Source organism: Tetrahymena thermophila, assembly GCF_000189635.1.
Source record: "Tetrahymena thermophila SB210 genomic scaffold scf_8254377, whole genome shotgun sequence".
NCBI classification, from domain to species: Eukaryota; Ciliophora; class Oligohymenophorea; order Hymenostomatida; family Tetrahymenidae; genus Tetrahymena; species Tetrahymena thermophila.
The window spans coordinates 142,573-154,641 of NW_002476161.1; the positions used below are offsets into that span (position 1 = coordinate 142,573).

A 12,069-nucleotide genomic window follows, 5' to 3' on the forward strand; every position below is an offset into this window, starting at 1 on the left:
ATAATTTATTTTATTCTAAAAATAGCATTTCTAAATTTAAAAATATAAATTTGAAATCCTTTTCAGTAATTTATTTTATTTTAATTGAAGAAATATTTTATATTTTTTGAAATAAAGTGTATTTATACATAATAAAAAATTTTAAATCAGCTAATTAGATGAAAATGAATGAATGAAAAAAGAACTTTCTACTTTTGATATTTAATTTTGATGAAGATATTAGAATCTTTAAGAAATTAATTCGTATCCTTTGATCCTTTAAAATTTTTAATAACTAAAAAATCTGTATTTTGTTTATTTTGTTAAGGATATTTTGATAAAATGTTTAGGCTAACAACTAAATTTATAACTGGCTTTTCCTCCAAGAAGTATGGTTAATTGCAAAAGTTTCAACATAGCCAGTTAAAAAGCTTGATGAACCAAAGCTTTAAGAGATTTTCTACTGAGACTGAGCAAATAATTTAATAGCAAAAACCTGAAGAAGTTAAGTTCCAAAAAAAACCTTTAAGGATATTCCTTGGTTTTTTAATTTTAAATGGCTTATTAGGGTTTGCATATATGAAAAAGTTAGAATACGATAATAGATATGAATTCAAGATACTTATGAAACTATTAGAATTCAAAAAGGCATACTAAAGTGATAGTTCAAAGTTTACTTTAGAGGAGATTAAGAAAAACCTTGATGAGTTCCTTGTAGAAAATGTAACATTATCTTTAAATGAATAGATTACAGGAGAAATTAGAAAAATCGCAGTTGAATTATGTGAGAAATATCCTAATGAACGTGAAATACAAATGTTTGCAAGTTAAGTATGTGAATATGAAAAGTATGCATTTTACTTGAAAAACACTTTGGCAATAGATCGCAAATACGTTGATGATGTCTTAATCCGTTAGATGGCTTTAAATTGTGAGCGCTATGGAAAGGATAAACCTTTCTATTTTGATGAGTTTTACAACGCTTGTACAAAATACAGTTTAGATAACAGATTTGAAGAGGCTGATAAATGTTTGAACTATTACTTAGCCTTAAATCCTTCTTAATATTACAGAGCTGCTGTCTAGCAAATTAAGAATTATGAACTTACTAATAATTTTACTCTGATGGCTGAACGTATTGACGATTTGTTAAACAAAGAAAAATTCTTAGATAAGAAAGAAATTGATTATCTAATTTCCTTTGTCAAAAAGTTCCCTCCAAGTTAACTAAAACAGATTCCAGACCAAATAATTGCTGCTAAGCTCCTTTTAGACCACTAAACTGATCTATCTTAAAAATACGTCAAACAAGTTCTTGACAAGGATAAAAATAACCTCTAGGCACTATATTTGCAATCTTAAATCTACTCTAAAAATTAACAAACAGAAAAATACAATTAAGTTATAAATTAAATAAATAAACTCAATCCTTCCTTCTTGTCTAGCCAATAATAAGCAGTATCAGCAACAACAACTAATTAATAGTGAAGTTATATTTTTAATATATTTAGTTTAATATTTATGTTCAAAATTGTCATAAAATTTAAATCAATTCAACAATAATTTAATTAGAAATTAAAATGATTGTTTAATTTTTTAGTATATTGTGAGATTTTAATTATTTTAAACATCAAATAAATTATTGATCTATTAATAAATTACTTAAAAAATTTTGTTAAAAAAGGACTATTTTTTGTAAAATTTATTATCATCTTCAATTTTGTATCTTGCTCTGCTTCGATTTTTATTAAAATAATCAAAAATTCTTTAAATTAATTTAAATTTTTTCACCAAACAGAAAACAAATTGAATTTTCTAAAAATTAGTGTTGGTTTCTTTATAAATTTGCTTACTCTAATTTGAAAACAAATCTACTGTAGTTAGACCTAAGTAGTTACTAGTAAAAACCCCTCTTTATGAATTTTATTAATTTTGAGAAATGGGTGCTTGACTTAAGGCTAAGCAGTTTAGAGCTAGGCAAATAATGAAATTGGTTGTGGTTAGGGTAAGTAGTAATGACTTTATTTTATCTTGTAATAGTTCAGCTAGATTAAAAGATAAGCTATAGAATAAAGGAGTAGTATCTATATATTTCACTAACTCTTTGCATCATATATCTATCTTATCTGATCAAAGCATTAATTAATTATTTATAAAAAAATATAATGAGCTAATTAATTATTAGCATTTTAGAAAGTACCCCCACCATGCTTGGATGTAAAGACACTCACTCACTCAATCGGTCTCTCTTTAACTTATTAGTTTATTAATTTATTTGTTTTTAGTATAAAAATCTTGGGAAGTGTATAAATATAATATCTTGCAAATATAAAATTTGATATTGTCTTAAAATAATAAACAATTAAATAAAACAAAAAGATAAATAAAAAACAAGCAATTTACAAATAAAAATGGATCTCTTAAAAAACTTAAAAGAACAAGTTAACTCTTAGCAATCAGAAACTGAGAAGGAAGAATCTCAAACCCAAGCCTAGGTCTAACAAAATGACGAAAAAAGCAACCTCAGCAATAAGTCTAAATTGACTAATTAAAATAAAAAGGAAGTCCAAATTAACTACTTCTAATCACCAGCCTTTAACAACACTATTTTGAATAGTCTTGCTTCTATTAAGCCTATGACTTTACAAGATAACAGCAAAGCATTTGTCATTGGTGTAATTATATTTTTAATTCTTTTTAATACGATAGTAGTTTTGAAATGGGAGCAAATAAATATCACTTTAAATTCGAAATTTCCTACAACACTCAAAAGTTAGCAAACTCATTTGAAAAGATTATTTATTAGCACAATTGAGATTCCAAATTTTTAGAAAAAAACATGTTTTAATTGAAACAAGGTTTGAAATTAGCAAAATCAAACTCATTTTTGAGTGATTGTTAAAATTTGATGAATCAATCAATAAAAATTTCTCTTTTTTTCGATAAAAATTACAAATTTATAACAATTTTTACTATTAATTCTACTAATAGATTTGTGGAGGTGTTTCTGCTGGTAAAAGTATTATTACAAACTTAATTTACAACTCCTTAAAGACTCATAATCTTAGTGTTGCAAATCTCATCCAAAGCAGCTTCTATAAACAGATTCCTTAAAATGATTAAAATTAAAATAAAGATGAACAAAAAAAGAACTACAACTATGATGAACCTGATGCTATTGACTGGGTTCATTTCAAGGAAGCTCTTACTACTTTGATCGATAAGAAACCTTTTAATGCTCCTGTTTATGATATGAAATTAGAATAGTATTCTAAGGAAACTTAAAATTATAGAACTGCAGATGTCATTATTGTTGAAGGTACTCTTATCTTCTCACAAGAACCTATCAGAGAATTATTTAACCTCAAGCTTTTCCTCGACACTGATGAAGATGTTAGATTAAGCAGAAGAAGTAAATATTTAGTTATATAAAATTTACTTGAGCATAAAAATAAAACAAGTTTTTAAAGCTAAAACAAAGTGCATTTTAATACCAAAAAAGAAAAGAAATCATTTGAAAATATCTGATATTAATGATTTTTTATTTATTAATAGTTTATAAGGATGTTTGCATTAGAGGTAAAGATATTGAAAATGTTGTTCAAAGATATTTAAAATACACCAAGATTGGCTTCGAAAAATACACTCTTCCTGTAAGCACAAAATTATTTAATATTTAAGAAAAATTATTAAAAAATAATTTTATTAATCAAATTAGTCAAAGAAGTATGCTGATATTATCATTCCTAACTACGGTGGTGGTTACTCTTCTTCTTACCAAGAAGAAAGTAATTTATTTATTTATATAGTAAAAAAGCATTAAAAATTAACTTAATATTTTAAATAAAAGTCCTTGCAGGTTTTGGTTCATTAGATAATGCTGCTTTAGAAGTTATTATTAACCAAATCGTAACTAGGGGAGTAGAATAAAAAGTAAAATAAGGCCAATAAAACTGATTTTAGGAAATAAAATAAACATAATAGAAATAATCTTGATAGTTAAAATAATAATTGAAATCTAATTAATTAAAATTAGCACTTTTATTATGTATAAATTATTATATTTTATATAAATATATCAATCAATTTGCAAATTTAATTGAAAATTGAATTACTTACTATTAGTAATTGACCAACATATTAATTAGATGCTCAAACTATATTTAAAAATTATTTAAACTTTTAATATTTTTCAACAGATAATGTGAAACATTTATTCCTAAAAATAAAATAATTTAATTTTTTAAATTATTTTTTAGTATTTGAAAAAGGGATATGAAAATTTAATAATTTATTTTCAACAATTTGATATAAAAATCATTGTAAACTTATTATCTAATATAATTAAAATTGAATTAATGTGAAATAGAGATTAAATATTAATAAAACTAAATAAATAACTAAAGATTTTATTAATATTTGGAAAAATTTAAGAAAATCACTAAAAATTCAAACTTTTATTGAAATTTAAATACAAAAAAATATATTTTTTTATAATTAAATTTAATAAAATTAATCTGAAAAAGCTTATAAAATATTAATAAATTTGTGCTAAAAATATTAAAATCATTCAAAAAAATTGAAAATAGAATTTCTTTAATAAATCAATTATTTGTAATTATTTTTCTATTAAAATTAAAAAACAGAAATTTTGATTGAATGAAAACAAATTCAATTTGTTGAAAAAGAATAAATTTATTAGATAGTTTCTCAATTAAAAAGAATATGATTGAAAATTGTTATTATTTAGAAATATATAGAGGATAATAAAATTTAAAATTATTATGTATATAAAACTGTTTTCATTAAATGAATCTATATTTTTTCATATTTTATTTTAATTCATTTTTTCAAAGTATTCAATCGCTTGTTGAGAAGTATTTAAAAGAAGAAATTGTTATTTATTTTTTGAACAGTTAATTTAATTTTATAAAATGCAATAATTATAATCTTTAACCTAGATTTAATTTTAAGATTGAAATTAGAATAGGAATTAAAATTTTACTTGGAAAATCTATTTTATTAAAAATGATTACAACTTTAAGAGAAAAAACTCGAATAATTACAATTTTCTTATTAAAATTTTCTAGAATTTAATTAACTACTTCCTTTTAGCAAAATACTTTTAAATAATATAAAGTTTTTAACATTTAGGTTTCGAGCAATCATAAAAAAATTTCTATATAATTACTCATCCTAGTTTACATATAATATTATGTATTGATTAAGAAAAACTGGTTGTCATTTACTTTTAAAAATGTTTGTTTATTCTTTATTTCTGAAAAGAAATGTGTAAATAAAAAAGTTTTTTTCAATTCCTTTTAATTCAATAAAGATAATCTAATTTTTAATAATTAATTTTTTTTTTCCATAGAAGGAATCTTAATCGAGTTACAATGATAAATTTGACCTGCTATGGGAAAATCATAAATATTTATTTGTTTATTTTTTTAATTTGTTTGCTTACATTCTTATCAAAATAATTTGATTTAAATTTTCGCATGTTTATGGATGACAATTTATTTTAATAATTTTTAATAGAAAAATTTTGATGAATTAAAATATTAATAGCTTGACATTAACCCAATATCTTTTTATTAAACGATCATTTTTACATTAATTTAAAAATAACTGCTCTAGTTATTAAATTAGTAAGTTAAATTTATTATGATTACTCATTCAACTCTATTTAAACTTAGATATTTTTATACTTTAAATTATTTTTATCATCAAAAATACTATCTGTGTTTTAATGCTTAACATTTCCTGCATTTTAATTTACTTGGATAATTAAAGATCTATTAAAAAATAATACTTACTTATTTATTTATTAATTATTTTCTATTTTTTTTTTTTTTTTGATATATCTGCAAAATGTAAGATTGGTATGAAAGAATCTATTCACAAAATTTTAATGAATCAGATAAAAATATATTTGGGATATTGTAATTAGTTTAATTAACCAAATGTTGACTATAGTACTAGATTGTAATTCGTGGTTAAAAACTATGTTCTTTTCATAAAATTGTATAGCCAGCCGAAAATAATTAAGAATTTCAAATTTATAAAAATTAGGTAAAAATTAAATATTTATTGAGATAACCAAGCTGAATATAAGATCAGAAAATTCATATTACTAAATTTCACTTATTTCAAGCTTTTGTTTAGCTGAATTGATGGAATCGAAAATAGAAGATTTATTTTAGTTCTTTTAATAGCAAAAATAAATGAACTTTAATTATTTTTAAATAAAATTTGTATAGGAGAATTATTTTAGTGTATTAATAGAAGTGAAAAGAACTTTACATGATCTAAATATAATACAATACAGTACAATAGATTTAAGGCATAATTCTAATATAATAGTAAAAAATAGATAAATAGATAGACAAATTATAAGTTGATTTGATAAGAAATATCTATATATATACATTATATTAATTTTGCTTAATTTTCTATACTCTTTTATTATTTTTTTCCAAACAGTGGCAAGCATTAATATCTAAATGCAAAGACAAATTCTATTTCGTTTTTTTTTTTTTTGAAAAATTGATTTCTTTCTTTTTTCTTAGCTTGCTTGATTAAAATTTAAATTTATTTGTTGCCTAAATATAGAATAGTGTTGATTGATTATCTGTATGTAAGAGAGTTATAAATAATTAGTTGTGCTATATATGATATAAATTAGATTAGATATTGAAATAGTGAGAAAATTTATATATTATTACCATTAATTTATATATTAAATTTGTTAATTTAATCAAGCGAATTTGATTTGGGATGTTTGTTTGTTTGTTTATTTATTTGTTATTTTGTTTGAAGATTATTATTGTTTTTAAAATGATGTTTTTTTTACTCAAGTGAATAGAATTAGAATTAGTTTTAAGAGTATTTTCATTAACTAAGTATATATTTATTAGCTGCAGTTTTATTTTTTTTTATAAGACTCCAATTTTGTTAAATTAGTGGTATTTGCCTTACTTAACTTTAGGTTGGTAACTTTTTACATAGAGAGACTAAATTTTTATATTTTCAATTAGAATCAATAGGGTTTGCCTCTTAATCAAAATCAATCAGACTCTATTTAATATTTTTCTTTTATAGTAGCAGATCAGCAAGGAGAATTTTCGACTGATCTCTTGATTTACAGTGCTTTTAAATAAAAGGGTGGCTTATTAATTATTATGCAGTGGGCCTTTCTTGTGGGTCTATGTTGAGACATGTGCTAACGAAATCACAAGCTTCTTAAGAAAATTTAGTGGCGTCTAGTTTATGAGGCTTCTTCTTGGTGATATAATACATTGCTTTAGCTGGTTTATCTCTTATGTATGGTGGCTCTCCTTCGAGAATTTCAATGCAAATTACACCTAGGCTCCTAAATTAAAAATTTGTGCTTACAATTAAAATATCTTTATAAAATTTGGTAAGAAAATTCGTTTTCGTAATTAATAGAACAAATTGAAGAAAACAAAATTAAATTAAAATAATTACCATATATCCACTTTTTACGAATAATCTTTTCTCAAAATTAATTCTGGTGCCATCCAAGCAGGGGTTCCGACTTAAGATTTTTTGGAAAAGTGTTCTCTTGTAAGCTAAGTTGCGAAACCGAAATCGGCAATTTTGACATCTCCATTCTAATTGAGAAGAATGTTGTCTGATTTTAAATCTCTGTGTATTTAGTTAGTTCTATGAATAAAAAAGAGTCCAAACAGTATTTATTCGCAAATATATGAAGCCATCTGCTCAGAGAGGAAACTAAAATTACCATAAATTAGCTCAGTGAGAGAACCAGCGTTCATATATTCAATAGCCATAAAAATAACATCCATATAAATGTAAGATTTGTAGTATTATACAATATTATTATTTTTGCTTTCATTCATGAGCAGAATTTCCATTTTAGTCTTCTCGATTTAGTCAGGATTGAGCATTCGAATGACTCTCATAGCACATTCTTAACCTGTTTGTTTGTTTTTACATCTGTAAACCTTTTTAAGAAAATAATAGAAAATTAATAAAATGTACTAGCTGATTTGTTAGTAAGTAAGCTAAATAGTATTTATTCTGTATCCAAAGAACAAATGAAATTAAATCTGATTTTTGTGATGTGTATTTCATTTAAACTTTCATTTAGATTTATTTATTTAATTGTTTACCTTGCAAGTGGCCCCTTTTCCAATTTAAGATAAGAAGTCGTAATGATTCGAAGGGTCGTTTTCTTCTATTTATATCTTAATTTTTTATACATAAAAAAGTTATAATAATATTAAAAAAAAATATAAATTTGATCAATAATTTATTAATTTATTATTATTTTTTTTCAGTTTACACATTTAGTAAAAGCTATCTGTAAAAATTAACTTTTAATTTACAATTAAAAAAGAAATTAATAAGTATGCATTTTATGATCTTTTTTATTAGCATTGATTCGCACTCATTTCAATCGATTTTTGTAGACCAATTATTAACTTATAAATTTCTACTTAAAAATTTAACATTAAATTAAAATCACATTAGTAGTAGTAAATTATTAATTTAGCTAAATTATTTAAATTTAGCATTCAAATATAGTGGATTTATTCTTTAAGTAGTCTATTTTGATAATTCATCAATCCAAATTCTTTTATCTCTTTTATCAAATATTCTCTCAAACTTTTTTTTCTCGCATACTTTTTTAATCATTTTCTCAATTAAATTATATCAATTAATCTATCTATATATCTTTCTTTTTTCACTCTTTTGAATCATTTAATTATACTTTTATGGCATAAATATTTGTATCATTTTTTCTTTTGAATCATCATTAATCAAATGTAAAGTAATCCGCAAAATTATAATAATCTTTAATGAATATTAATCTTCTTTAATGTGATTCAACTTTTTCATGTTGTCAAAAAGTAAAATTTAGTTTGCGTGAATAAAAAACTGAATATATTAAATAGGTTTTTGAGTATAAAAAATAATATTTTTTACATTTTCAGCTCGCTTATTGAATTCATATTCACTAAGTCTTTCCTTGTTTGGCTAATCATTCTATATAATATACTCAACTAAATCTTTGTAATCTTGAAAGCTAGGTTATTAGATAGCTTTGGATTACTCATTTTCCCTCACTATCTCATCCCATTCCTATGTAATCTTCTCTGCAGTGTATTAGGAAGAGTATAAAGGGCTATAGTTTGTTTCGGGAGTCAAAGAAACGCCTGTAATCAGGTCTATAATTTCTTTAGGCAATTTGCTTGCCCGCACAGATTTAGGGAAGTTTTTAGTGACTATAGTTTTCTTGCGATCATAGTTAATTTTCAAGTTATACTAAGTCCATTCTTATGGCATCCCAATATATTACCCTGTTTTTGGATCCAGTTATATAGATATATGTCTCTTTACATTAAAAGGTTAATTCTCTTGTATATTAATAATATCATTAGTTTTACTTTTGCTACGATTTTTTGCTTTAGAATTTCCCATATATTTTTTTAAGTATTACAAATCAAAGGCCAAATTATTTAAGAAGGATCTTTCTTTCTAACTCTTTCTTGTAATCAAAATCAAAAATATATTTAATTCAATAATTGAATTTCTTAATAATTTAATTAGATCCTTATTAAGGGATTCACTTAGCTATTTATTATTTATACGAATCTATTAATAACAGACAGACGATAATTAATCAATCTACAGAATGATGGAGAGAAATAAATAAATAAATATTTTATTCAGCAATATTGACAAATGTTTAAATGCACAATAACAAAGCTTGCTCTCTCTCTCTATTTCCCTTTGCGTGAAAATCCTTTTTTGAATTAGTGAGATTGTTCAAAAAATATTGAATTACTGTTTCTCAAATAATTCACTCTAAAAAGGTATTTAATTACAAATTACTTTCTTTTACTTTTTTTAGAGTTGACTTTTCTTTTTTCTTTCTTTTTTTTATTTATTTCAGATTTGATTGTTTTTAGGTAGTACAAGCAAAAAAACAAAGAAAGCTATTTTTTCTAAATCGATTTCTTAAAAGGCATTCTATCACAATCTAAGAATTTGCAAACAAACAAAAATTAAAATTCATTGGTGTAGGTATTTCGATGAGTTGATTGTGGCTAAAAAGATTTATCAAAATCTGAAAAATAACTAAATTTTATAGATTCAAAATTACAATTATAAATATACACTTTTAATAAGCTCGAATCAATTTATTAATAGGAAATACTAAACTTAATTGCTTCAACTCCTCACATATATCTGATTTAATCTAATATCTTTATTTTATCTTTGCAAATACTTTCATCAAAAAAATGTATATCACATCAAAATATAACACTTATCTGCTTTTAGTCTTACCATATATATCAAAATAATTTATTTGATCACTCAAGAAATAAAAAAGGAAAGCTAATTAATGTATTTTTAAAATTTAAATTATCACAATTTTTATGTTTTTAAATAAACCTTAAAATCATGAATACCCCCACCATCTCATAAATATCTATCTTAATGATATTTTTAAACACGTACAAATATAAAGATTATTTAAACTCATTTTTAATTCATTTTCAATGTAAGATTAAATCCATGAGATTACTACAACAAATAGAAATTAATTTTTTTGATATTCGCTGAATAATCTAATGTAATTTAATTATTAAATTACTTAGAAGAATATAATCTTTAAATGTAAAAACTAACATCACCAATTTAATATTTTTAGTCTCTTACTGTGATTATCTTCTACTATTTATATTATAAGCATCTTTACATTATAAACAAATTTGAATTAAATGTAATTTCATTATAATTTCAATTCGTAGAAGAATCGAACTAAGAAATTTGAAAACCAAATTTATTCCAGACTTCCTAAATTTCAATCTATTTAAATTTTTTTTTGCCTTAATTTTGACAAGTTAGATTTACTTTAAAACAATTTTCCCCTTAATTTTCAATTTTTACTAAACTTCTTTTCGTTTTTTTGATTGTAATCAATCATAATATCCATCTTAACAAAAAATGTTTATTTGAGTCTAGTATGGTTTAAAATATGAAATATTGAGTATAATCTGCATATTTTATTCAACGATTAAAAAATTATGTTAATGATTTAAATATTTTTGTCTGCTTTATTTCAATCAACTTATTTTTTAATTAGTTGATAAAATAAATATCTATTTGCTTTATTAATTTAATTACTCAACTGTTCATGAAAATTTCCATTAAAATTTGATAATTTAAATCACTAAAATTTTGAAATTTAAATAAAATTTAGTACTCATCATTTAATTGATTCATTAAAAAATTGTTTAGACATTTCTCTCTTCTATAAATTTATTTCTGAAAAAATAGCCAAAAATGATTAAAAAATATAGCAAAATTAAAAGCAAACACAGCTTTAATGATAATATCATTGTATATTATTTGTGAAAACTAAATTAGTAGCATTTTTAAATAAATTTTTCTATTTTTGTAATTTTAGCAAATAAATCCCATAAGTAAGATAAATAAGGAAAAATATGCCAAGAAAAGTTTATAAAAATTACCTAATTTTTTTTCATGCTTCCAACAACAAATATTTCTTCATAATAAGTAAAGTATAATTATCTTTCAGTTTATTAGGTATTTAATAGCAAATATTATTTGAAAATCATAATTAAAATGGCTAATTTCAATTATATTTTTAATGTAAGATAAATTAAATTACAAAACAGAGATTTTTGTTTTTATAAACAATTATCAGAAAAGTTCTAAAAAGAATTTTATAAATTCATTTACATTCTAGTGGCATTTAAACAAAGCAAGTATATCATAGTGTAAAAAAACTATAAAACGTGTGCTGCATATTTAAAAAGATTAATTTTCTATCTAATGGGCTATTCATATTATCCATAATTCATTCTACATTCAATAAACTTTTATGCTAAAAAATACAAAATAATGATTCAACATAAATTATCAGAAATTTTTATTAAATTTTCAGCTAAATTCTTTTAATATTTTTTATTTTAGTTGGTTTTATAAGAAAAATTCATTTAAAGCGATAGATTTTTGAGCTTTAAATTAAACAAAAATAGTTTCAAGAAAATTGCATCCAAATTCAAT

The 12,069-nt window shown here is 22.3% G+C and overlaps 4 protein-coding genes across 4 annotated transcripts; 2 read left to right on the top strand and 2 right to left on the bottom strand. All coding sequences in view use genetic code 6, as the record gives it.

Moving 5' to 3' along the window:
• Window positions 1-321: 321 nt before the first annotated feature.
• On the top strand, window positions 322-1,467 carry TTHERM_00716010 (transmembrane protein, putative; the record flags this gene model as incomplete). Its single annotated transcript, XM_001031958.3, has 1 exon — window positions 322-1,467. The coding sequence occupies one exon, from the start codon at window positions 322-324 to the stop codon at window positions 1,465-1,467; it is 1,146 nt and encodes a 381-aa protein (XP_001031958.1).
• Window positions 1,468-2,390: 923 nt separating this feature from the next.
• On the top strand, window positions 2,391-3,936 carry TTHERM_00716020 (uridine kinase; the record flags this gene model as incomplete). Its single annotated transcript, XM_001031959.3, has 5 exons — window positions 2,391-2,654; window positions 2,971-3,391; window positions 3,535-3,632; window positions 3,698-3,767; window positions 3,830-3,936. 5 exons carry the CDS (start codon window positions 2,391-2,393, stop codon window positions 3,934-3,936), a joined length of 960 nt encoding a protein of 319 aa, XP_001031959.2.
• A 3,075-nt stretch (window positions 3,937-7,011) lies between these two features.
• Window positions 7,012-9,450, bottom strand: TTHERM_00716030 (cyclin-dependent kinase-like Serine/Threonine kinase family protein; the record flags this gene model as incomplete). Its single annotated transcript, XM_001031960.2, has 4 exons — window positions 7,012-7,354; window positions 7,471-7,970; window positions 8,139-8,213; window positions 8,956-9,450. The coding sequence occupies 4 exons, from the start codon at window positions 9,448-9,450 to the stop codon at window positions 7,012-7,014; spliced, it is 1,413 nt and encodes a 470-aa protein (XP_001031960.2).
• Window positions 9,451-9,652: 202 nt separating this feature from the next.
• Window positions 9,653-10,001, bottom strand: TTHERM_000716039 (hypothetical protein; the record flags this gene model as incomplete). Its single annotated transcript, XM_012800186.1, has 2 exons — window positions 9,653-9,775; window positions 9,837-10,001. The coding sequence occupies 2 exons, from the start codon at window positions 9,999-10,001 to the stop codon at window positions 9,653-9,655; spliced, it is 288 nt and encodes a 95-aa protein (XP_012655640.1).
• Window positions 10,002-12,069: the final 2,068 nt, after the last annotated feature.